We start from the raw sequence: 26,517 nt of genomic DNA on the forward strand, positions 1-26,517 counted from the left end.
ATATACATGCAGAAAATTTGTGTGTGAAGTACAGCACTTGCTGGAAGTATCAATATATCTGAAATATCTAAAAATCTCATCTAAAATTAGTTCCTGGGAGTTCCTTGCTGCTGAAGTTAGGTCAGATTGGGATTTTCCTGCCTGCCTGCTGTTCCGTGCTGCGCTGCCTGTCACTGTGTAATGCTGCCTCTCTGTTTTCGCATTGCTGCACTGGTGACCCAAAAGCTTCAGCACCTATGACACTAACTGCCCATCTGCATCCTTCTACATACAGATTGCCTGATCCACAGAGGACCCATGTGATGTGGGGAATAAGCAAGGTGAGTGCTGGTTGCCACCGTGCCGTGGCTTCCTCAGCGCTGTGGTTGGCTTGCTGTCCTCAGGTTCCTTATGCAAGAAAGAACAAGGCAATGGTTGTAGGATCCCAACCTTCCCGTGCAATAAAGTAGTCTCTCTGTGTCTTCTGCAGGATTTTGCTGTCTCTGGGATTCGCTTTGGTACGTTGTACACAGAGAACCAAGATGTTGCTAACGCGGTGGCTTCTTTGTGCTACTTCCACGGGGTCTGTGGAACTGTCCAGCACAAGGTTGCGCAGCTGCTTAGAGACAGAGGTGAGTCAGCAGCTTGATGTGGGATCCTCTGCTGGCTGTGTGTCTTGGTACCTTGTGGGATTCTGCCCCCTTACTCTCCCAGATGGTCTCTGTGTGTGCAGTTGGCAGCCTTCCCTGATCCTGAAGCTGCCTGCGTAAGCCATGGCTGACAGTTCCACAGCAGAGCAACATCTCTGCAGAGCTCCCCAGCAGCAGTTAGAGGAGCAGCTCTGAAGAAGCTAAGTGTGTAGAAGTAGCTAGTGTTGTGCAGCACCAGCTGAGCAGAGGCAAAAGAGTACAACCTCATGGGAAGAGGGAAATGGAACTGGGATTTCTAGCTTTGCCCTGCTTGGAGTGCTAACAGTCCATAGCTGTAAAAGCCACGATTGTAGGGAAATGGTGAAAAAGATACACACAGACATGAAATTGCTAAATAGTTCCTGCCCCCATTTCTGCTTTTTGAGGAAACAAAAAAGGAGTCGAAAGGTGAAATGTAAAAAATCATTGTGAGTATTTTAGAAACCTTAACAGATCTGAATTCTTAGGCAGTTTGTAATATTTTTTTTCTTCTTCTCCCTTTGGTTAGACTGGATCAACCAGGTGTACCTGAGGGCCAACCATGCCCGCCTAAAAGCTGCCCATACATATGTGACAGATGAGCTGAAGACACTTGGGGTTCCTTTTCTCAACCGCAACGCAGGCTTCTTTGTCTGGATTGATTTCCGAAAGGTTGGTAGGCCTGGGAAAGGAGGCTTCTCCTGGGATGAGGGCAGGCACACGGTGCAGCTGCGTCCAGGGGAAAGTTCAATATTGCGATAGGCATTTTGGTAAAACCCCATCTGATGTCTGGTGAGCAGAGGGAGGGACTGCCTTGTATTTCTGTGCGTGCTTTTCCTTTCGTCTGTCTGTGCATTTCCCTCCTTGCAGGAATCTTACTGCTCTCAAGCCACTTTCCTCCCCATTTCTTCCTTTTTATCACAACTGCTGTACTTCAGAGGTAAAAGGTGTCTCCCCTGGCCTTTTTAGACCTCATGGGAATCACAAATTCATGAGGATCTCAGTGAGTTAGCCTATATGTGACTAACGTCTGGCCCTTCTGGTGACTCTCCCAGTACCTTAGGACAGGAACATTTGAGGAGGAGATGTTGCTCTGGAGGCGCTTTCTCGACAACAAGGTCCTCCTGTCCTGCGGCAAAGCCTTTGAGTGCAGTGAGCCTGGATGGTTCCGCATCATCTTTGCTGACAAGACCCACCGACTACAGCTGGGTGAGTGATGTCTTCTCTTCTTCCTCCCTTCGGAGTTCCTGCAGCACTGTTCCCTCCTCTCCTTAATCCTAAACTATCCTATTATTATTATCCTTGTCTTCTCCATGCTTCCTTCCTTTCCTTCCATCCTCCAAATTTTTCTGGATCTGACTGGGATTTGGAGAACCTTGTGGCTTAAACTAATCCACCAATGTTTCCCCTCCTTACGCCTCTGCAGGTATGCAGCGGATCCGCAAGGTTTTGGAAGAGCGAGAGCAGGAGATCCTGGCTGAGGAAAAGGAGCAGCCTTGTCAGTCAGACCAGGATGGCAAAGCAGATAGCACAGATGAAGTCATTTTTGTATCCCGCCACCAGGAACCTACCTGTTCTGGTAGCTCCAACCTCGGTGACCTCATTGGCCTCCTGCAGCAGCAGATGCGTTCATCTGACTGGCTCCAGAAAAACACAGCAGAGCAGTTTGCACAGGAAAAGCCAGAAATCTACGACGTGTTCAGCAAACTGGTGGGGAAACAGTAGGGGTCAGCGTGCCTTCAGGGGTGTTCCTGAGCACCGAGTGACTGGCCCTGGGCCCCTAACAGCTCAGCATTGACTTCCAGCAAATAATATATTTTCTGTATAGCAAGAAAATCACTTTGTAAAACCCCTCCTCTACCCCCTGTTGGAGATCTCTGATTTGTATTATATAGGTGCTTTCCTCGGATTGGGGTGAGGGTAAGGAATGATGGGGGTCTTGTTCACCTGCTGCCCCTCGTCCTGCTGCATCACTGTATTTTGTATTTCATTTCTAATGAATATGCTCTTAACTCTCTTAGAAGGTCTTGTGGAGTCTTTTTTATGCTTCTTATTTCACTCTGTCTGGGAAGACGGAGACATGACATTGTTAACATGTGTGAAGTTTGCCTTTTCCTGAATGAGCCCAGACATAATTAATTTTTTTCAGTGCCAGAAGATGACTGCTTTCACAAAGAAATGTTTTTGGGAGATAGAACATGGTGTCAGCCCAAAGGTAGCCTCAGCTAAGATCAAATAAGCGTGCATACTTGGGGCTCTTAGAACATGATCATTTATTTTGAGTTCTGTAAAAGCTTTTCATTTTGAGTTGTTTCCCATTCTGTTCTCAGATCAGACAGTATCTAACCCCCTTGGTTGGTGAAATGCCTCTTTTTGTTTCTGTCCTTCTTGTGTAAATAAAAAGCACCTATTGGCCTTTTTTAATGCCATTTTCAAAGACATTGAAGTGCACCTTTCTCCTCTTGTAATTTGTTGGCAGTGCCAAGTTACATCTTGGTAGCATTATGGAATCTGTTTAAGTTATGAGTTAGAGAGGTGAAAGATAAAATTCGGAGTAAATCCTGTGATATCAAAGCAGTTTGAGCTTGCTGATCACAGCTGAAGAGCAAAGGCATGTGTGCATATCATAACTTGAATCACCACGGCAAAGGGAGCAAATAATGACTGCAGATGAACTTTGGTGAGTTGTGGATCTGTGGGGAACTGCGGGGACGATGAGGAGCAGAGTGACCAGCTGCTGAGGAGAAGGTCGAGCTGCTGCTAGAAGGAACGGGTCCGTCTCAGACACCATGGTGTGGAGGCGAGGGTGGTGAGATGATTGGTGAGATGAGTGCAAGGGACAGATAGAAGCATCATATTTGCTTAGTTTGTTTTTCCATGCACAGTATTTCTAAAGACATTCTGAGGTTGTGATAATTTTGCATGTGCTCTTGATTGTCCACAAAGAAAGCTATAGCACGAGACAGGTCTCCTCATGAGAGTGGGAGATAAAATGTGCAGCCAATATACAAATAGACTTACTGGTTTGTTCCTCTTATTTACGTACCCCAAGGAGTATCTGCAACAAAAATTTAGGGAGAAAGCTCTTTGAAATGAAGAACGAAGTAAGGCTGTATAGACAGTACTTAAAACTACATTTTGGGGGATTCTTGTAGCAATTTCAAGCCATTAATTGCTCCTACTTTCGTTTGGATGTTCTAGTCATTTCTACAGCCGGAGCATGTTACTATACAACATTCACATGGTTGTAGATGTTTACTGTTCAGAAAGCATGGGTTTGGCACTGTCTGTGTGGAAGTGGCCAGTTAAACACGCCTCTCCCTAGGAAAGAGGCTGCAGTATATTTTCAAAATCCCCATAACTAATATAATGTGGTCCAAGGTCACTTCCATCTGAGTTTATGGTGACTAAAAATAGCAGGGGAGATGCACATTTTTTTTCCATGTGTTTTCAGGTTTAGCACCTGAGGAGCTCTCCGCTGAGGCAGCTTAGCTTCATCAGGGCTAAAAAACAAACGAACAAAAATCTGGAAATGAGGGAAGAGAGAAATGTGGTATCAGAGGCCTGCTATTGGAACAGGCAGCATTCATTTTGACTGTACAAAACCTGCAAGCCTTGAAAATGGCCTTCTCTGGATGAAAAAGAATTGTTGAACATTAAGAAATTCCTGAGGCTGAGCTCAGTGGAGCCATGGTGGGGACTTTCTGTGCCAGAGCCCCCCGGGCACGCTGTCCTCCCCAGGCTGTGCCTGTGTCAGTGTTTTGTTCCCTCTGCTGCCGCCGTGTCAGATGTTCTCTGTGCACACTATTGCTCATCATCATCATTAACGTGCCTTTTTTTTTCCCTTCATGGCAAATCCGTACATGAGGAAAAAAAAAAAAAAGATGCAGAAATGAGTAAGGTCTGAGTGCCCCCTGCATTTCTTTTTCCAGTCTGGCAGGCAACAGGCAAACAGAACAGTATCTGAAATGATGAAGCTGGTCAGAGATATTTTACAAAAATGCTGTGTTTTTACAAAAATATAAGAATGGCCATCAAGTTGTGTATAACACTCTGCTTTTGTTGCTTATGTCCACTTTATGTCCACTGTAGTTAAACAATGATAAAATCCACTTTGCTTGTAATTTTTGTTTTCAGATTATGATTCATTTGAGTACAGAAAGGATGCTAGATCTTTTTTTCCAGTCTTGTTTTTCTTTTTTTTTTTTTTTTTTTTTTTTTTTTAATTCCTCTCTCTATCCCAGGGGCACGTTCGGAGTTTTTCAGTTAGAAGAGGTAATTTCCTATATAGCACAGCTTTCTGTCATAGAAACTGCCCTAGTCTATATTTCAGGTCCAACCTTCGTGTGCCCATGTTTGCGGGAGGGGAAGATCAGTAAATCTCCGTATTATTAACCTGTGTTACACTGCGGCTAAGTGAACAGCATGGGTTGGGCCCAGTCCAGACACATATTTATGAGGAATCACGCATACTTAAGGAACAGATCTGAGAAGATGGGTGTTCCTGGCAAATACTGAGGGAAAATACCCACTAAATAATCCTCTACTGTAACTGAAGAAGGGCTGCTGCTGGAATGTACTGCATGATAGATTTTTTTTTTAAATATATTTTTTTCAGATTAAAAAAACAAAAAAAATCTAATACCTTAAATATTCTTTCTCTATTAGAGTGCTGACAACAGAGCAGTCAGCAGAGCCAAGGGTTGTGTGCTCCCCTCATCCCCAACCACCCAGTTTTTCAAAATGTGTTTTTTTTGAGGGGTCAAATTATTATTTATATATATATATATATATTTTCAATTACTTGGTTAGGGAATTCCTCTGCTCTCTTGCTGTCAGCAGGATTATGTTTAATTGGAGAGAGGGTCAGACTAATGGTTGGATAAAAAACCTTCATGGAGAAAGCCATGTGAATCCCCCCTAAACACATCTACATCTAAAATATCAGGCATGCAAAAAAACATAGCCATTTTTGCACTTCTGAGCACATGTGCAGCCATTTTAGTGAGACAGGCTCACTAAGAGAGGATCACTGTTGTTTTTTTTCTCTGAAGCAAATCAGATTACATCATGAAGAACACAAGGTAACCTGCAAGGATATATGCAAAAATACACGTATTCTGATTGAGAAAATCAGAGGGGCAAGGTACATTCATTCTTCACTCCAATTTCTGCTTTATTTATTACCAGCTTACATAAAGCACTGGCAACTGACCAGTGACAAATGTACGTTAGTCAGAGATGGTTATAAATACTCTGCTTTTTGTCCTCAGCTTGCCGGGATCAGTTATTTTTAGTAACGAGCCAGTCGACCTTATCAAAGCGGAGAATCAGAAATAGTCTGGAAAAACACCGCGAGGAAATGCTGTTTTTAGCAGCTCCGTCCCCTCACCGCTGCCGGCCAGCGAGGTGTGAGCGTGCTGCCCACGCGCTGCAGGGAGCACTCGCTTGGCGAAACACGACTGCCTCTGCACAGCGTGACGGCTGGGGGCTGTGGGGACAGGGAGAGGCACCGAGAGCATCTCAGTCTGTGTCCCTCCGTCACCTGAGGGTTTCTTCGCAGGGAACGCTTGCTCAACTGCATCTCCTCACAGCTCACGTCCTTCCACAGGAGCCATAGCAGCAGATACTTACGTTTCTTTCTCCTTTCGGTTTGGGAAGGCAGTAAAGTTGTCCTCAAGTTATGAGGTCAGGCATGTGCTTGCTGCCCAGTGCCACGGACCACGGTGCAGCACCACTGGAGGTGTGTGATGGCTTGAGAGGCTGCAGCTGGGCAGGTAGCTGCTGGATGCAGCTTATTGCTCAGCCTAGCTGTAAACTCAGTGACATAAATGAGGATATCATTTAGTTAGATGCAAGGCAGTGCTGTATCTGGTACAATATCTTGCTTTCTCTTACACCAGAGCCAAACTGCTTCGTTCAGTCCAGTACCTGGATTATCGATAGCAGCCATTAGCTAATGTTTTAGAAGTAAAATACGAGCTATGACTTTTACTTCTGCTATGCCACGGGCTGAAAATAAGGTGGAAAAGATGTCTGCAAGCCGTTTGTTTTCCCTTTCCTATTAGCCTTTTATTATTATTATTTTAATTATTTATTATAAAGGAGTTTTGAGGATGTGCTGCTTCCAGCACTGGCTGCATCAGGTACCCCGCAACCTCACCTGCAGCTGCTCTGCATGCACGCAGACCCAGCACGGCAGGGCTCTGCGGTTGTTCCTCTCTGTTCTGTGCACCGATCGTCCCAGCAGAAAATACACGATGGTGCTGCATGCGACAGCAGGCAAATGTACGGCGTGCTGGCAGGGCACTTAACAACAAATTCCCAGGTGACCTCAAAAGGGTCGAATAAGGCAAGACACGAAGGGCGAAGCGAAGTGAGGTAAAATATGCGATCTCCCTTGTACGTTTATAAAAATGGATAGCCTGTTACCCAGATGCTGATGAATATTTTTACAAGCTATAAATGGCAGCCTGCAGTCCAAAAATAGCGCTGTGCTGCAGACTTGTCTGGCTCAGCAGCATCACCGGAATACCAATAGGCTCCCTGATGTGGTTTCAGGGAAATCTCTATCAAAACAGACTACCTCCTCCATTTTTTCTTGTTGTTTGGAAATAGAAGAGCTGATGCCGCTTGCATATCTTTCATTTTAAGCTCTTAAAAAAATCACGCTGCCTTCCAAATTTTCCTGCAGTGATGGAGCTGCCAGCGGGACTCCTTCCATGTCCCAGCCCCAGCCCCTGTGCTATGGGGCTGGGGAGGCAAGGAGGTGCCAGCAGGCGCTGTGTGGGCTGGATGTGGCACGGTGTGTGGGTGTGTGGGTGTCCGTCCTTGTCACACGCCTGGCCCACAGCAGGCACTGTGGGCAGGGACACCCGCTGCTGTTTTAAGCTGGGTTGAAAGCCAGAGCGAGCTTGTGCTGGGGAGAGGGGAAAGGCAGGAGGTGGCTGCCAGGGCTGGTGACACAGGGGCTGGTGTGGGGACGGGACATGAACGTGTGTTCAGCTGTGTACTATGTGGTGACGGTGTGGCGTGTCGACACCTGCTTTATTTTGGAGTGAACCCGGTGCAGAGGTGGAGTTCTGTGCCGTGAATTCACCCTGCTGCCAGCAGGCACCCCCTGAGGACAGCTGGGGAAAGGTTTCACTGAATCACCGAGCCATTAAAGTTGGAAAACCCTCCGAGACCCCCCAGACCAACCCCTCAGCGGTTCCCTCAGCCGCTCCCCACAGGGGCCGTGCCGAGGCGCGGCGCCCTCCGGCCGCCTGAGGGCGGCCTCGCAGCGGCTCCGCCGCCCGTCACCGAGCGGCTGCGGGGGGGGGGCCGCACGCGTGCGCAGCCGGGGCCGGGCCGCGGCGGAGGGCGAGGGGCGGGCGGGCGGCGGGCGGCAGCGGGGAACCCCCGCGGGGCGCCGGGCGCTGGGACCCGAGCGAGGGCGGGCGGAGGTGAGCGGGGACCGGGATTTAGGGTCGGGGAAGGGGTGTGGGGGCTGCTGGAGCCCGGGTGGCAGGCCCAGTGCAGTCAGCGGTTGGCATCGTTTGGTCTTGTTGCGGGGGGGGTTGTGGGTGTGTGGAGGGGTTTGGGTGTCAGCATGCTGAGGCAGAGAGCCTGTGGGTTGTTAATTGAGTTTAATAATAATAATTATGCGTCTTTTCCAGGGCTCAGCCTTCAGCTCCTCGCTTTCTGCCTCGCAGAGACCAGAGGTGGCCGGTTCCATGATGTGCGCGTCGGCCAAGTACAACACGCGGGGTCCAGCCCTCATCCCGAGGATGAAGACCAAGCACCGCGTCTACTACATCACGCTCTTCTCCATCGTGCTGCTGGGCCTGATCGCCACGGGCATGTTCCAGTTCTGGCCCCACTCCATCGAGTCGTCCAGCGACTGGGCTGTGGAAAAGCGCAGCGTCCACGACGTGCCCGTGGTCAAGCTCCCCGCCGACAGCCCCATTCCCGAGCGGGGGGACCTCAGCTGCCGCATGCACACCTGCTTTGACGTCTACCGCTGTGGCTTCAACCCCAAAAACAAAATCAAGGTCTACATCTACTCGCTGAAGAAGTACGTGGATGAGTACGGGGCGTCGGTGAGCAACACCATTTCCAGGGAGTACAACGAGCTGCTGACGGCCATCTCCGACAGCGAGTTCTACACGGACGATGTCAACCGGGCCTGCCTCTTCGTGCCCTCCATAGACGTCCTCAATCAGAACACGCTGCGCATCAAGGAGACGGCTCAGGCTTTGGCACAGTTATCCAGGTACTTACAGAAGCTCCACTGCGGGGATCTGAAGACCCCCAAGTGGAAAAAATTAAGGTTAATGGTGCCGGGGCTAGATTTTGACAGAGCTTATCGTTTGTAGAGAGCACCTCTCTAATTATTGTCTGTTTTTTCTGTTTGCTTTAGGTGGGATCGAGGCACAAATCACTTGCTCTTCAATATGCTGCCCGGAGGGCCACCAGATTACAACACTGCACTAGATGTTCCCAGGGATAGGTATGCGTTTTGCTGTATTTGAATGCATAGATCTGAGTTTAAGTGCCATTGGAGGGGCAGCAGGCCCAGGAGTGCAGCTGATAGCAAAGGATGTACACCTTAGTCTTTACAAAACTGGAGTGTGGCTTCATCTCCTCTCAAAAAAGGGAAGTATACAAGTCCCTGTCTCATATAGGACAAGTTTTTCCTGCTGACAGATATGCTACAGCTCACTCTGTTCTTAATTTTACAAGGGATGTGATCTGTGGCATTCGTTTGTCTTACCTGTTGGGCTTGCTGTAGGGATGGAGAATTTTCAATTTAGACTTGTATCTTGTGTTACCAACCTGAAGTCTTTACAGAATGTCTCATTTGATGCAAATTAGAAGTCCTTAGTTTGGAAGCTGCTAGTGAATATGATTCTACCGGGCTCACGTATGTGTTTAGTACTGCTGAGTTGGGTCCCATGTACTCAGTCCCTCTCTTTGAAGATCAGGGTTAACTTTCTTCTGCTGAATGTTTTGTCAACAAAATCTTGCTGAGATACAGGAGAGATGCGAGGAATGTTGCATGCATAGTGTATCTTGATTTCTTTGCACCAGAGGCATTGTAAAACATTGTTCTTCAATGCCAGAACAGAACATGTTTTTTTCTGGACATGTTCAAAGAGCCTGTTTATTCTTCCTAATTACGTCACAGATTGTGAAGTAATGCTTTAGTTTTTGACTGTATGAAATGTTAGATGGATGGGTGTTATCCTGAAGAGGGCAGTCAAGCATTGTTCTTTTTGTAACCAAACCTGTTGATCTGTTAGTACATACCTGTTGTCTTAAGATTTGTATTTCTTAACAAGATTTTTTTTATTTGACAGTGTTCTGTTTAACGGAATGGACTGTTTTGGGAGTGGATAAAAAAATATCAAACCCTTTTTTTGGCAAACAGCAGTTGTCAGAGCTTGCTGAACTGTTTTGCCCTGCGGCTGCACAATCACCAGCCGTAATACAGTGGAGAGGCAATGACAGTGAGTGCGTAGGACTGAGAAAAGGTGGAAACTCATTTCTGTAGGCAGCCAACAATTAGGCTGTACTAAGTGTAGTACAGATTCTGGTCACCAGAGCAAAGAGGCCTGAGTGCTGCAGTGTGTGGTTACAGTACGATTTTGGAGTCCTCTGGAGGTTGTAGTTCATAGCTAACAGAAGAAGTGAACCAGGTATGCTTTCTTCAGCTGAGTACGTCCACACTTTAAGTGCCCGTTTTTTGTGGATGTCTGGTGAAATACACAGGTAATGTTTGAAGTTTCACAGTAGTGGATCTTGGATATGACAGAATCATGTCCTGCTGATTTGCTGCAGAATATTAATCCAGGTAGAGTAAGACCTTTTGCACAGAGGGAATTCAGTTCTATAGTGTTTTTACACCTGTGAAAGACCTTAGATAAGTTAGCTCACTGAGTGGTTGTTCGTTTATTAAGTCTTTAAATCTAATTTCCAGGAGACAGTGTAAAAGTGCTTTACTCCAATTATTTTGAAGATAAAAGTCTGCCCTGGAGGCATGGAGGCTATGTTGCTGGTACTAGCTGCCATAACATATGTAATATTCTGCCATAAACCTTAAAAGATAAGCTCTTTGTTGTTTGTTAATAAGTGCTATTGAATGTGGTACAACAGTGTGGATGAAGGGATTTCTTCCGCTAAGCTACTCTGTAGCTGTAGGGTTCAACATCTGGACTAAGATACTTCTTCTTTCTGCTTCGATTGATGAATTGGTTTCAGTGACTTGTGAGATTTGGCAGAAAACTGATGGTGATGGCAGCTGGACAGAAATACTGAGAGTGCAGAGCAGTCAGGGCACTTCCTGGAGAGAAAGAAGGATCAGTACCCGAGCAGTGGTGAAAAGTTGCTTGGGAGCAGACTTACTCCTCGTTGGTCAGTACAATTTAAAGATTACTCATCTTGAGTACGTTAGGAGTTAATATCTCTCTTCCCTTAGTGCCCCATACAACGAAAATCTGCGAGGAGTTATTGAAATGGTGTTGGTTCCCGGTGGGTTTGTGTAAGTAATGGTCTGCACGACACACACCTGCTTTCTCAAGGCTGATGAGGTGCTGTCATGTTTTCACCGGATCCAATTAAAACAATCTGGTTGTAGTTTCCCAATTAGGGGGTTATAAAAAGAGGAGAGGGGTATAAAGTGTAAGAACAGCAACACCCAAGCCAGCTTTTTTTTTTTTTTTTTTTCTTCCTCCCTGCTTGTAGTTGAACTGATGTGGATAACCCTGGAACACGCAACTTCAGGGGTGAGATCCAGTCATGAGAGCATTGTACACGTAACGTGCACATGCCCCCACCAAAGGGGGAGAGGCACTGGAAAGGAACCCCAAATAAGCACTTAGAGCATAAACTCTCACTTGGCACATGCTTGATTTATCATCCCTGTTCTCAGGTTGATTTCTGCTCCTACAAACAGTTCGTGCTCTGACTGGAGAGTAATAGAGCAAGTTGTTTTGGTTTTGTAGTTGTCATCGAACTGAATCGCATCTCTAATCCAATCCTACAATTTCCAAAGAGCTTCTTAAATGACATTTAGCACTGCCTGCTTGACTGCTTGGGTGGAGTCACGTTGATGCCCCAAATGTGCTGGTGATGTTGGGATGCTGAACAACTGTGCTGCAGTTCAGGGCAGGAAGTGAAGTATCCTGCGGCACATCTGAGGGGAGTTAAAGCAGGCAAAACATACTGGCGTTTAACCAGGGTGTCATGTTCCAAGGGGAAGAAACAATCAGTCTTGGATGACAATTAAGTAGAGTAATAATCTGTTATACAACAGCAAGGGAAAAACTGCTCTAAACACTATACTGAGGAATTAATTCAGTGGTAACTGAAAAGTGGAGTATCACCTAATGGGTTGTCAGCACGTCATCTGGCCTCATTTTGACTTGCTTCACTAAAGAAGCTGAATCTGAGCTTCTTTAGGAAACAGGATGATGTGTTTGTTGTGCCACCTGCTCACTGAGGATGAAAAGGTAACTGCAAAGCTGATGTCCTCTACTGGTTTATTTCAAAGAAGCTAGGTTTGGGACAGGAGATAACACACGCTTCTTCCAGGACTGTGGATGATGCATTGGTTTCTTCTGTTCACATTCTCTTCTGTTTTTTAAAGCTCATTACTTCTGTGTAATAGAAGGTTGTCCTGTCTAGGAGAAGCCACCATCAGGTTTGTCCCGTTGGGAGACTGAAATATGCCTTAATTTATCTATCCTTGTTTTCTAGGATCCATTCCCCTGTTTTCTAGCACAGCAACCCATGCTGCCCCTACTCTTGGAGATCAGTTTTGGAGCATATCAAACTTGCATTGCATTGTGTTCTACTTATAGCATTTTTTTGTGTGTGTAATATAGAAACAAAATAAGCTTTACTAGTTAGTGTGATCACCCTGAAAATACAGTACAAACAAATGGTATTTGCATGAGAACTCCTGAGTTGTTACAGGCTCCAAAAACGTTGTATTATTTTATCTGGACTTGTACCTGGAATAGAGCTGCTCTAACACTGAGCTGTGCTACATGCTGTTTTAGGGTAGACGTTAAGAAATATGTTAACTAGTGCAAATAATTAAGAATGTATTTCCTTAAGTTAAAGTTGACTTGGTATGTGTAAGCTTGCAAAAATGCAGGATGGTCATAAGGACTGCAATAGATTCCATTTCCCTATAATAATGCAAGAACAGTTCCTTCCTCAGTGATCATATGCAATTGTAAACATTCCCTTGATGACTGGATCCCACCTGGCAGTAAGCCCAGTTCAGGAAAACCAAAGTGAACGTAAAAACTGCAGGGAAAATGCCGCTGACAGAAGCTGAGGGAAAAAACTGTTATCTCAGATGCATCTTTTTGATGTTCTGGTAATGATGATCAGTAAATACTGCTCTGAGTTGGGATGATCTACATGCTCTGTTTGTGGTCTTTCCTGTCTTTCAGGGCTCTGCTAGCTGGTGGAGGCTTCTCCACGTGGACTTACCGGCAAGGCTACGATGTCAGTATTCCTGTTTACAGCCCGCTGTCTGGGGAAGTGGATCTGCCAGAAAGAGGACCAGGGTAAAGCAATCCCGAGTAGTTGGGCAAAATATATTCAATATTGTGTTTAATGTGGATGCTGATAAAATGTGAATATAGTGTTTTAGGAGACCCACTCCAGAAACTGAGGTGTGAAAGATGATGGAGTGGCAATGTTTCTTGTGGCATTAGGTTCAATATGTCTAATATATCAAGTCAGCTCACTGGAACTAAATAAAAATAGTTTTTTTGTTTTGTTTTGTTTTGTTTTTGTTTTTAAACGTTTAGGTAGAGCAAGGCAGTAATTCAAAGTAATATAGATTCCCTAATAAATGATCTCTTCAGATAACCGATTTTACGATGCTTAAAAGCAAAGTAAGGGCAAGAGATGCCTATAGCAATGGTAAAAGCAGCAGGCTATACCTCCATTGGGACTTTAAAGAGGTAAAGGGATCATGGGGAGCAGCATGTGTGCCTCAGACAGTGCAAACTTCCAATACGTAACAGGAGAATGGGAGCAAGGATGTGATATTTACCTCTGTGTGTCTTACTGATACATTATTTCTAAATCAGTGTAGATGTTTTTGTAGTTCTGAAGTCCTTTGAAAATGACATGGTAGAAGAGGTACTAGGAGAAGCCTGGAAATAGAGCTCTGAAAAGAGGAAGTTCTTGCAGAAAGAATCTTAAGGAGGCTCGTGTGGCTAGCTTATGAAGCAGAAGAATGAGAGCTGACTTGTTTAGGTGAATAGTTACATCCAGAAATTTTAATACTGCTGTTTTATTTATTTATTTATTTTACAAAGTACTGGAGTAAGACATACAAACAAAGAAATCACCATGATACTGTATTTGGAAGTAAAGCAAGACAAGTGGGACATGAAGCACTAATTTTATCAGAGAATGTAATTAGCCATTTAAAATGAGCTACTCTGGGAAATAGTGGCTTCTCTTATCCATTCGTGTCTTCAGAACAAGAATAGGAAGAAGTCTGTAAAACATCTTAATTGATTATGAAAGGCTGCTCTTTCTGTATTTCATAAGCCTTTAATTATGCAGCTGAAAACATTTCACTGTCTTACCTGTGCTGTGGTTTAAAAGATGAGCAGACTGAGGCAGTGGCAGTAAATGACATGCTCACTGATTGTGAAGATCAGGTTTGGAGGTGCAGAAGCTTTAGGTCCTTTCTTCTAACATCATCCTTCAGAGAATATGAATGATTAGAGTTGAAAACTGTGATTTGAAAGGGTGCTGCTAGTTACAGACCAAAAAAATTGTTGTACTTCGGCTCCTTGTCTTCTTCTCTGGTAAGAGAAGCGTTCCTGCTGTTGCTCTGTGCTGCTCCAAGTAAGGGACAGACATGTACAGCAGTGGTTTGCTTCAGTCACACATTTCATGATCCTGATTATGATACTCCTGGACCTGGCTGGTATAGGGGCATCTGAATCCCAGTCGATTCTTCATATATCCCTGGTATTATTTAAACACAGAGTGAGAGCATGCTTTGTGTTTCTGTCTGGGAAGCATGAACATGATGATAGGCTTCAGCGTGTGTAGAATCTGCTGTAAAGAGAGATTTGGTCATCCTGTTCCTGTCCATGTAGTCAGCTAAATGCTGCAGGATATCGTGTTCCGTGGATGTGTGTAGGTTCCGTGTTCTCAAAGGCACTCAATTTTTTTGTGAGGAGCAAACTGTAGTCTCCAGAGTACCATCTAGTGGCCAGTTAGCATTAACGAATTGAAACGTGAAAGTTTGTTTGCTTTACGCAGGAAGGGTGTGACAAGGGAGCAGTGCTTGGAGTTCAGGCTTGATTGGGGTAAATGATTACTTTCCATTACACTAAGGCTTTATTTCCTGGTAGCTGCACTGTGCTTTTTTTTTTTTTTCGTAACAAGATTCGATCACTACATTTGGATGTCATACGTTGACGACAGTTTAAAGGCAAAATTTGGTTTTAAACACATAAACAATCCTGTACAATTCTTAGCTGGTTGTTTTTTTATCACTTGTGTAGCAGTATTTCCTTTTTTTTAAGGCAAATCTGTTCTTGTTCCTCTTACAGAGAACAGCTGAGGATTTTTGATTCATTCTCCTTTTTAGTTGAGTGGTTTAGATTATTTTACTTGCAACTCTGCTAGTAATGTGTATTCTAGAAAGCTTTTCGTAGCAAGATGGTAGCAGTTGGAGACTTAGAAAAATAGAGTGTTTAAAAAAATAGTGTGTAAATCTTATCTGTTAATTGGATCAACTAAAGTGACCAGCAGGAAAATAAGTAATAGAGGTGAGAAGAGCAGTGGGAGAGGTCTGACTTTATAAAGTGTGTGTTTGTGTGTGTTCCCAAAGCTGTAAATTAAAAATAGCATCACGTGGAGCAGAATTGGAATCCTAAGTGCAGGCCTCCTATTTCCTGTGTTCTTTTGGCTGAGTTGAGGGCAGGCTCTCACTGCGTGTTCCCTTGAATGGGAAGCAGTGGAGTAGTCTGACTTATTTTATCTGTTAAAAAAAAAAAAAAAATCAAAGTCAGTGAGTATGTTTATAAGGCGTGCTCTATTTCATCATTAACAAAACCCACTTGTTAAAGCTGTGAGCATCTAATTTGACTGTGCATATTTCTAGGACATGGTAGGAGTTGAGAGTGAGCAGGCTACGGAGCCGCCTTCTTTGTCCTGGAGGTGTTGCCTTCAGGGTGCCCTAGAGGGACAGAGCTGAATCACAGCTAATGAGATGAGCTTGTCCTGTTGTTACTGACACCATATCAAGGTAAAATATGCGCAGGGTAGCTGAGGTGACAGTTTGGCATCTTTTTTCCATTGAAATTGATGAGAAAATATATGGGAGAAGAAACTAGTAGCAGCATTCAGTGTCTACTTTGTAACAGTACACAAGCACCAAATAATAAAACAAACAATGGTAGCATCAGCAGTAAGCTGTTTTATATATAGCCAAATAATGTTTATTTCAGTTTATAAAATATATTATAATCCAAGTGCTGATTTTAATATAATAAGCACTCTTCCCACATACCATTACACTTCTCACTCTTGTCTGAAAATACTCTCTTAGTACTGCGTCCACATTCAGCAGAATGAGATTGCTTTCCGCCCTGGAAAAGTCAATGTGTTGTAGAGCATCTTGGAAGTGAACTTGCGGTGCTGCCAAGTAACCTCGCTGTGTTTTTCAGTCCCCGCAGGTATTTCATTCTGTCATCTCAGATGGCTCTGCACCCAGAGTACCGGTCTGAGTTGGAGGCTCTTCAGGCTGAGAACGGGGAATCGGTGTTAGTCTTAGACAAATGCACAAATCTGTCCGACGGGGTCCCTGCTGTTCGCAAACGCTGTCACAACAATCAAATCTTTGATTATCCTCAAGTGCTTCAGGTAAGGCTGTCTCTCCTGCAATCTTCTCTTCTCCTTGGTGCCTGTCTTGCCTGTGGAGCTGTTGCTGTTTAGCACTGATAGGAAACTTTTTGTATTTTACTTAACTTGCTATGGTGACTGTGTTTTGAAAATGCACAGTTCATTACGTTAGCTTGGATGTTATATCCTAACTTTGTTATTTATCCAAAACTTTATTTTAAGAGGGCTGAGAACTGTGTACTCAAACTTATATAAAGGCTACTCTGCAGTCTGAAAAAACTGCTTATATATAACATCTTCGTGGGGTTGATTGTGGTGGTCTTCTAGTACCACATGATGTAAACTTAAAAAGTGATATGGAAATACCACCAAATCCAGCTGCAATGAGGGGTGAAACTTTGGAAGGTCAGACACAATTGGGGTTTCTTTAAAACTGGGGTAGAACTTCAGAATCTACGCTCTCCAGAATAACTGGCAAAATGAGCTTCAGCAGGCATGAATTTGGAATTGATATCTAAATTCTGACAGTTCAGGCCTTGTTAGATGAAGATTAGGACAGCAGCCTGCTTTGTCATTTGGAGGTGGATAAAAATGAGCTTTACAGAGTTTATGTAGAGATTTAATTTGGGGGAGGAAATGGTGCTATGTTTAACGAGAGTAGGTTGGGTTATATCTTTTTGTTTGCAACTTAGTAGTTAAACCCTAGAAAATGCTCTCTGTAGATACAACAGACTGAGCTGGAAGACTTGTCAGCATGCAGCTATGAAAACATCTAGGTGAAATGTGTTTGATGGCCGTGGCCCAACTTCCAGAGGCCTTTTGATGTGTCAGTGAAGATAAAACCAGATAGCGTTCTCAGACCCCTGGGTCTCCTGGCAGCTCGCTGACGGAGAGGTGCTCTGGCATGCGGCGTGGTGAAGTGAGTTATGCCACAGGCCACTGTGCTCCGTCTGTGGCCACCAGCACATAATCTGTCTTTGAACTTCAACAAATAATGGTAAAATAACAAACAGGCTGAAGAAAGGGAAAGTTTCCACCCCTCCTGTTATGTTTTGGAGGAAATATGTTTAAAATTCCTCGGGGGGGAGGGGGAGAGGGAGGCGCGGGTGACCGTGAGCCCGAAGCCTGCAGCCAGGAGGGGGGTGAAGAGCCTGTTTGCTTTATTTCTTTAAATACAGGCTGGATTGCTCAAGGATAGCAAATCGGGGATCTATATCTCTATCTTGCTATGTATTATTTTATAACTCTGAAGGGAGCTGGCACATGCCGAGATTGTTAAAATACTTTCCTTTGCAGAGCCCTGCATCTCCCTTTGGAATGTCTGGCTGATAACGGTGGTGATGTGAGGAGAAGTATTTATAGTAACCTTTGTCTAGACAGGAAAAATGGTTATCTGGGCAGATGAGCATGTGTGTCCACATCTGGGCTTTTCTTTTTTTTTTCTCCCCCTCTCCGAGACCTTACTGGGGTCTCTTCCACCTGCTCCTCCGCGGTCTAGCGAGTGAATGGTTAAAATGTGTGCTCTTTCGCTCTGCTCCTTCCATTCCCCCCAAGCCTTCTTTTCCTGTCTGGTGGTGGGGGAAGGGGGGGAGCCTGAGGACTGATCACAGTTCATCCTTTCCAGCACTGCCTTTACAGATTTCCTACTAGACAGGCTCTTGGGCTTCTGGGCTGCTAATGCTTCCTGCTTGCAGTCTTCTCTTGGATGAGATTTTCATACTAATCGCTGCTATGTAGATATGAACGCAGGTCCCACGATTGCACTAGGAAACAAGTGAAGAGCCAGCAAACCCTGTTGTATTTCCTCGTTCCATTTTGATGTTTTGCTGCCCTGCTGTGCCTCCTGGCTCCTTTTCCTCAGGCAACAGAATGCAAGCCGAAAAGATGTTTTCTTATCTGTGGGAGCCCCTGTATCAACTTCATAATTTTTCTTTCTTAGACTTGGGAATAACACTGACTTGGGCTTTTTCTTTGTTTGTGCAGCTAAACTCTGCAAGCATGTTTGTTTTGCCATCTTGAATCTGTAGCGAGGTTCCTCAGTGACAGTGAGAACTAAAGTCCCTATTTGCAGGATGAGCATTTAAACTCGTGTGTTTGTTGTGGATGTGAATAAATGGATAACACTCATTTTTTTTAGCAGTTTTTTATATCATCAAAGTTTCCTTTAGCCATCTTCCTCCTGTTGTTAGCATTTCAGAATAGGTAGTCTTGATGAAGTTGGTCTTTCCTTGTAGATCATGTTCTCGAGATAAGTAATCATACATTGATTTATTCCTTGGAAGTGTACTGCCCAAGGCAGGACACGCTGCTCTGTCTGGGGTCTTAACGTTGCTGAGTAGAGCGAGTGAGTACTGCTGGTCTCTTAGGTTGTGCTTCTGTCTACATTCTAATAGCACTTCTGGGTGGGGTGGTTCATTTTTGCAACATTGATGTTGTTGCATGTGAATATCCTTCATTTTCCTGGCCTTTTGTATGAAATAACCTTTTCTGCAGAGTGCGAAACATAGCTCATTACTTCCTGCTTTATATTTGTGTGGTTGGTGATTCTTATCTAAATATTGAACCCTACATACCAGTATTTTTAGTCAATTTCTCCATATGGTGTCAAACTCTAATCCTGTTACCAGGATTAGTAACAAAAATATAAGTATTTTCACGTCTAGTAAGTATGGTCTTACTTCTGCTGCTCACCTAACCTAAGGGATGCATTAAGTCTAGATCTAGGAGAGATTTTTTGGAACTCTTTGATCCATCACTCCGTTTTACCTGTGAACCAGTGCTAAGTGCTTTATATTTAGAGTTTTGTAACTGTAATTTATGTAATTAGAAAGCTTATGAGGGCTTTAACAAGCCTATGATTTCTGAATTTGCTTGTGAAAATATTATCAAAGATTACGTCAAGCGCCTTTTAAAGTTGAGATATGAAACCTGTAACTTCTCTGCTGTCCATAGAGCTGGATTGCCCTATAATGGAAAGAAATTGGTTTGGCTTTGTGCAGTGTGTAGTCAATAACTTCATATTGGCTGTTGCTCATCTTGTTATGCCAAACTCGCAAAATGTTGCTTTTCTCCCTGAATTTTCTCAGTTAGAATTCTAAATTAGGCCACTATGACAAAGCATAGAATAGTCCTATTAGCTGATTTCTTAACTCTACGCTTGGTATTTATAAGTCACTAGTAGATAAAGTTCTGTAATTATTTTGAATTTGCTGATAACTCAGAATATGTTGATAGTACAGAGCAAGCCTGTTTTCCTTTTGACTTGTTTTTAAAAAGTTTTTTTACTCCTTTTTTTACAAGGCAGGAGTGCATAATACATACCTATGCATGTAATAAAGCTATAAAATTTCTTTATTTTTTATTTATCATTTGTTGACAGGAAGCTACATTCTGTGTCGTTCTCCGTGGAGCCCGCCTGGGTCAGGCTGTGCTAAGTGACGTTCTTCAAGCTGGCTGTGTCCCGGTCATCATTGCTGACTCCTACATTTTACCTTTCTCTGAGGTTTTGGACTGGAAGAGGTCTGTACGCTAATTATTGTACATCCAACACGTGCATAAGAGATACCCAGATTACATTCAGTGATTTGAGTGGAATCACTATAATAAGTCAAATGTACTGGCAGGGTACAGTGAACAGAATACTTGGTAAGACAGATGTCCTTGATGTGTTTATGCATCAAAAACAGGAGTGGAAAACAAAGGAGGTAGAGATGACTGAGCTTTTGGTTATCCTGTAGCCAGCGATACCTGTTCTAAAACAGACTTCTGTTGTCTTCCGCTTGCGCTGTGTGATGACGGATCTGCATTAGGATCCCCAAGTATGTGCCAAAAAGGGAATCATATAAACACTGAATTTATTATATTGTATCAGAATTCCTAGGTTAGTTTGAAACTGAAAAGTATAATTATTTTGCAGCTGAGCATACTGTGAGTTTAGATTTTTTTGCCATGCATAAACAATGCCCAGTTATGTTATCTTAGAGTAATACATACAAAAATTACTAATTTTTATGCCTATATGCTATCACTTGTCACTCCAAGAGATCTAAGATATCAGCAAGTCAGTGGCAGTCTGGGGATGGGAATTCAGGAAGTTTGAGTCTGTCCTTTCCACATTCAGTCGTTTGTCTCCACTGATCAGTCGGTAAAATAATTAACTACACTGAGAGGAGACTGCTTATTTCTGCTAACATCTTCTGAGCACATCGTATTGGAATAGGACAAGGTTCTGGGTTGACCTCTTTTAACATGGAACTTCCTTGTTCTCACCTTACTGTTGTCCTGGTTGTTTGCTTATAGGGCCTCTGTTGTCATCCCAGAAGAAAAGATGCCAGAAATGTACAGTATTCTGCAAAGTGTTCCCCAGCGACAGATCGAAGAGATGCAAAGACAGGTAAAATAAAGTACTGTATTTAAATTATCCTTTATTTGCAGGTCATGTGGGTTCATATGCCTACATTGCAGTGGAATTTGTTGGAATGCAGTATCAGTTATACTTCCATGCTAGTATTTTGATTAGTCTATCTTCTCCTTTCTTTATGTTTAGCATATGCATTCACCATTACTTTCCAATATTTTATCTTTAGCCATCACTGGTACAGCTAAATCTGTTAAACAGCAGCTGTTGAGCAGTACTACATTACCCTTTAGGTCAGGAAGTTAAGAATACTGCATATGATTGCAATTGCAGAATACTTGAGTTGGCAGGGTTCAGTTATTCAGAATGGAATTTCTCCAACCCCTCTATTTTAACTTACATGCTATTGTGAAACGTATTATAGGATCCTTAGGATCCACAGTGATCAAAGGCTCCCCATCCAGATCTGAAATGTGAAATTGAGGTTTTGACCCCCTGCTTTTTCATGTAAAGATCATATTGTATTTGCCGTGAGTGGAGACTACTGGTTCCTACCAAGGTAGTCAAACTTTGCTTTCATGAGCTTTTTTCTTGCATCCACTCTGCTTTCTTAATGCACACAGGGATGGAAACTCTTGCTGAAGGCAAGTTTACTGCCTGCTCTTACATATTAACATGTTTCTGGTGAAATTGCAGAGCATATTTGTTTTCTTCTTTCTACACGGTAGCTGAATTGATTGATATCTGAAAGAAAAAGTTTGAGTCTATCCCAAGAGAAACTTTGGCTTGTTGATAAATTTTAATCCCTCAAAATGTGAGGGAAACATGAATTGAAAAATGTTTTAAATATTCTGGCTAAGTTGATGATTCCTCAGAGGGGGAGATCTCACTTATTTTGCAATTGGAAGAGCCAAGATCATAAATCATCCAAGCTTGTGAACAAAGTCTGTTTGGTTGGGTAGAGTCAAAAGGAAGTGTTATGTAGTTAACTCCAGTTGATGCTGATTCCTGTTTGTAACAGCAGCAAAGCTTTGCTGCTGTGGGCACAGCCATCATAGACTGCTTTAATTCAAGAGCTCATGCTTACAGCACTGATAGCAGTGTGAAGAGATTTGTTGCCAAATTACATGTAGGGCAGGATTCATGTTATTCCATGCTGTTGATGAACCATGTTTCATTTGGTGGTTGGACTGTATGGATGACATTTTTGGGCCAGAGATGAATGAAGATGTTAGCATATGTTATAAATTTATAACCAGGATCTGTAATCCTTCTCATCTTTTTGTACCGAACATATATTGTTATAAGGTAGGGAGATATTGTTAATGTTTTTCCTGATGAGGAACCCAGGCATAGAGAAATTAAGTGCTAAATACATAATGAAAAAGTAAACTATCTGAGCTCAGGTGACTTGTGGAGGTGTGTAGGATTTCTGTGGTGAGGTTTCTCCAATGGTTGTGAAGATACTTCTGAAATTTCTTTGCACAACCTCAGTGACGAAGTCATCTTTCGTGTGGTACTTGTAAAAAGTAACCCAAGCCATGGTTTCTACAGCACTCTAGTTCAATTATTTTTACCTAGACAGTGCTAAAATCTGCATTGTGTTTAATAATGCTGGATATGTGTGGATAAAATAGGCTCTCAAAGGTAGCAGTACATATCTTTCATGCCTGAATTATTTTGTCAGCTTCACTTTGCTGCAAATATCACAGTAGCCATCAGAGGTCTCCTTTCTCTTTAGTCCCTGCACACAAATGATCTATTTTGGAAGGGCCCAGTGGCAGCACCAAATTGCCATGGGCAATAGCAGAAGGAGAAATAGCTTCACTGTTACAATGCCTAGAAACATAATTTTGCTTGATTTTTCTTATTTTTCACTGACATGAATGTAGATATACTAACACGAGGATGTTAAGTGTAGTAAAGCTTTAGAACTGACATTGATAGTCTGTTGAAGTGTGCAGTGATTTTCTTGTTCATTTTACTAATATTATAAAATAATCATTTAGGGTAGTGTTCTTCTACAGAGAAAGTGCTTTACATCATGGACAGCTTAAATAGTGATTTTAAAGTGTGAAATGAAGAAACCACACTGGTTTGTGTATTTTTGCTTTTACTTTTCCCCTTTACATTTACAATGTATTTCTTGGATACTTTGCAATAAAACAACCCTAAGTCAGATGATCTGTAAGCTATGTTATAGGTAACTCTCTACAAAATTAAGCTAAAATAGAAAATATTTAAATACATAGAATGCAGTTTTAGTCTGTGTCTGGTGAGAATTTTTGGATTATAGATGGTTTGCAGTAGTCATTGGGTCCAAAGCATCACTGAACACGTTGGAAACACCAATTCTATTGACTGGAGGTGAGAATCATCTCTTTCTAAAGCTCTGTCTCACACATTGTTTTGTTGTGAATATAGTTTTGTCTTTTGGTGGTGAGAATACTGGAATGAAGTTATAAGGTCTGTCTTTCTCTTGTCTTCCTGAATTTATTTCTGTCTGCATATTGAGGATACTTGAACGTGTTATCCATATGTTTCGTGTGCTGTCAGCTGTATTTACAAGGTGGAGTCCAAGTGTAAGCATCTGTGAAATTCCCTTGCTGTTACACGGTTCTGTGTCCTAGAAATCTCATATGGTGAAAAACTACTTACTGACATTGTGCTGACTACCAATAACTTGATTGCTTTTCCTTATTGATAAATGTGCAGTAATATTCCACCTGTGCTACAGATTTGTTTCCTTCCTCCTCCTCAGTCTCACAGTCGGGAGCAGTTACATGCTTTACTTTCTTTCAATTTGAATGTTTCTGGAAAAAAAAAATCTTAGGACTTTTTGGCTGGCCAAAATTTCCTCCCATGTTTTTTTCAGTGTCTTGGCTTATTGACAACGTACAATGATAAATGAATAAAGATTCACAATATAAAGCTGAAGTGATGCTAGGAGAAGAGAGAATTTCAAGTTGGCATGCATCTTCTGAGGAGGCTGGTGCTCATTGTAGTTGCTCAAAAGCAAAGTGAATTTGTGATGAGCATTCAATTTAGTTTCTTAGGAAGGAACTACTGAAGTGAAACTCATCTGATACGTGTTTGTGGAATAAAACTGCAAGTGAACTGGTGAGATTTATGCATGCTTTCAGATGTGATCAGTAGCAGGCATTAATACATTTTATTCTGCCTAGCCATGGTAGAGCAACAAAACTTCAAAATACTGTTTTTGCTAGTAACTCATGTTTCTTGGTAAAACTTAAACCACTTCAAGAGCTAATAACAGTTTATATGCAACAGTTTGATTTTTTTTTTTTTGTCAAGTGGAAGAAAGTTGACTAAAACTGGCCTTGTAGCCTTTTTTTTTTTTCTGACAATTCTATTTTTTTTTTTTTTTTTTTTACTAAGAATTGTTCTTGCCTAGATTGAAACAAATTCATTTAGATAACAAAAATCATGTTGTTTCTTCTATTTATATTGTGAAATGCCTGGAGTTTGCTCTAACAGTTACAAAAAAGGTGGTCAATATCTGATATTAAAATGAAGAAAAAGTGACCTTTGCAAAGAGCTTTGACTAAAATTGATGCAAAAACTGTTTTACACCACCGCACAGTTTCCTTTACAGGTGGGTTGTGTTTAGGTTTTAATTTAAAAACTTGGTTTTATTTCCACATGAATTACTAGAATTCCATTAAGGGAAACCATATATTTTTGATAAAGACTTGTGAAATATGCTTTGCTTTTACCTGCCGATTAACATATTTTCTCAGTAAATTAAGAAATCAATTGACATGAGTATGGCTGAGACCATCCTCTCGTTAGCCAAACAGAACAAATCCTTGCTCTAAATTTGTCCTGGTTTTTAGTAGGATGAAGCATACTTTCATCATAAATATCAGACTCTGGATGTTATAATCATTGTGGTAGGGAAGTCTTGCTATCTGACTGCTTTGGTTTCAGTGGCTCTCTTGATAATGAAGTAGTTGTTATCCATACATGGAAAACCTCATAATTAAAAAACAAACAAACAAAAATCCTTGTGTTAATTTGCTAGTTCTCTTAGTTGATCAGGTACCACTTGTGCAGTATTTTATTGCATTTGATTCTCTGGAGATGACATGTCAAGGTGTATACAAATATTTTTTTTCCCAAGTTGACATAGATTGTCTGCTTTTAGGAAGTGAACTTCTATCTATGCTTAATTTCTGCTTTGTTTCTAGAAGCACTTTTAGTCGTAGAACTGCTGAAGAAAAGAGGATCTTAAAGAGAAGTACTACACTTACAATATAGAAGAAATTGTATTTGAAAAGATTTTCTGAGATTTAATACACTGGTCATAAGCATCACACACTGCTGTCATGAGAAGGGTAAAATACAGGTGCCTTATATTGCTGGTTCGGCCTATAATTTCCTATAATACAGCTTTATTTTGCCTAGTTTTGTAAGACAGTATGTGGTATGAGCTGAGAAAGAGGGGCATTAGTACTTAGTCATGTGAGCAGAGTCTAGCGTGTGGGAAATCTGAATTAATTCCTACTGCCCTGCAATTATACCTGATCGTTGAGATCTCTAGAGATGAGCTATATTAATGTATACTTTTATTAATCAAGCTTGCAGAACTTTTTGCCCTCAACGATTCCTGGTTCAGTTTCCTGCCTTTCCTCACAAACAGAATAGTTATTCAATGCTGTGCTCATACCCTGGCCTATGCTGTTGTGAAAAATTGTTATGTATTTTCAGTATTACATGCACGGACCATGCCTGTGAGAACTGGAGGCCGGCATGTTGTAGTTCTTAAAATCTCCCATGTATTGATCATCAAAAAAGCCTCTGCTAGTTGAGCTGACAAAGTTAATAGCCGCCTTATGCATCTCTGGGCCTGCTGTCTTGTCTGTTCTGTACAGTAAGGTTGTCATTCTCATTTTCTTTGAAGCTTCCTTGAACCATCCCCCTCTCACAAATAGTTCCATATGGAGTCTGAAACACTGGCAGAAGTGCCCAGAGGCAAGTTGATAAGTAGTTCAGCTGCACGGCTACTAACCCAGCAGACTTGATGCTATATCCTTACGCTTTGTTTTCTCTGCACCACAAACCAGCACCTAGTTAGTAGCAAAGTTCTAGAAGTGGAGGGGCAAGAAGTAAATGTAGTACATATATATGATGAAGAGGGAGATCAGATTTTTTTTTTCTTTCTTCCTGAAGAGGAAGAGTGAAATAGAGAAAGAAAGGCAAAAGAAAACATTGCTAAAAACATTGCTAGTATCTTCTTATCCCGTGTCTTGTATAGTTTCCCTTCCAACTAAGTTTTTTCTAGTGCTTTGCTTTTAGTCTGTTAATCTATAGAAACATACTTCTGTAGTTGATACAGAAATGTATGCTTTGACTTGCTTGACAGTTTTCTACAACTTAAATTTTAGCTTCTGTGCCTTTTTCCCCTTCTTTTTTTTTTTTTTTTTTTGTGAGCTGAATCTATTTGAAAATATGGACATACTGTAAATGTTTTTCCTCACTAATTTTCAGCATACTTGGAAGTCCCCTAACAGAGAGAGGCTCATTAAGGCATAGAATCAGAATGTGGAAGTGATCAAGAGATGGGAATGAAAGAGCTATTCCTTCATTTATTTAGGCATTCTTTTTCACAGAATG

General features: G+C 42.4%; 2 protein-coding genes across 7 annotated transcripts in view; both read left to right on the forward strand.

Annotated features, from left to right (window-relative positions):
- The window catches only part of LOC309878769 (1-aminocyclopropane-1-carboxylate synthase-like protein 1), a 28,336-nt gene extending 23,246 nt beyond the window's left edge, over nucleotides 1-5,090 (forward strand). For 4 of the 6 annotated variants that reach the window (XM_082761691.1, XM_082761692.1, XM_082761690.1 and 1 more), the window contains exons 11-15: nucleotides 275-320; nucleotides 470-611; nucleotides 1,177-1,319; nucleotides 1,703-1,856; nucleotides 2,074-5,087. In XM_082761691.1, coding sequence (XP_082617817.1) covers nucleotides 275-320; nucleotides 470-611; nucleotides 1,177-1,319; nucleotides 1,703-1,856; nucleotides 2,074-2,372 — 784 coding nt within the window. In that variant the 3' untranslated portion in view covers nucleotides 2,373-5,087. Of the gene's footprint in view, nucleotides 1-274; nucleotides 321-469; nucleotides 612-1,176; nucleotides 1,320-1,702; nucleotides 1,857-2,073 lie in introns of all 6 variants that reach the window. The other 2 variants (XM_082761688.1, XM_082761687.1) reach the window with 2 other exon arrangements.
- Nucleotides 5,091-8,023: 2,933 nt separating this feature from the next.
- The window catches only part of EXT2 (exostosin glycosyltransferase 2), a 69,438-nt gene continuing 50,944 nt past the window's right edge, over nucleotides 8,024-26,517 (forward strand). Inside the window, exons 1-7 of the mRNA XM_082761332.1 lie at nucleotides 8,024-8,092; nucleotides 8,306-8,901; nucleotides 9,049-9,138; nucleotides 13,094-13,210; nucleotides 16,349-16,544; nucleotides 19,903-20,042; nucleotides 20,823-20,916. Coding sequence (XP_082617458.1) covers nucleotides 8,363-8,901; nucleotides 9,049-9,138; nucleotides 13,094-13,210; nucleotides 16,349-16,544; nucleotides 19,903-20,042; nucleotides 20,823-20,916 — 1,176 coding nt within the window. The 5' untranslated portion in view covers nucleotides 8,024-8,092; nucleotides 8,306-8,362. The remainder of the gene's footprint in view (nucleotides 8,093-8,305; nucleotides 8,902-9,048; nucleotides 9,139-13,093; nucleotides 13,211-16,348; nucleotides 16,545-19,902; nucleotides 20,043-20,822; nucleotides 20,917-26,517) is intronic.

The sequence above is a fragment of the Aythya marila genome, assembly GCF_965140915.1.
Source record: "Aythya marila genome assembly, chromosome: 5".
Classification (NCBI taxonomy): domain Eukaryota; kingdom Metazoa; phylum Chordata; class Aves; order Anseriformes; family Anatidae; genus Aythya; species Aythya marila.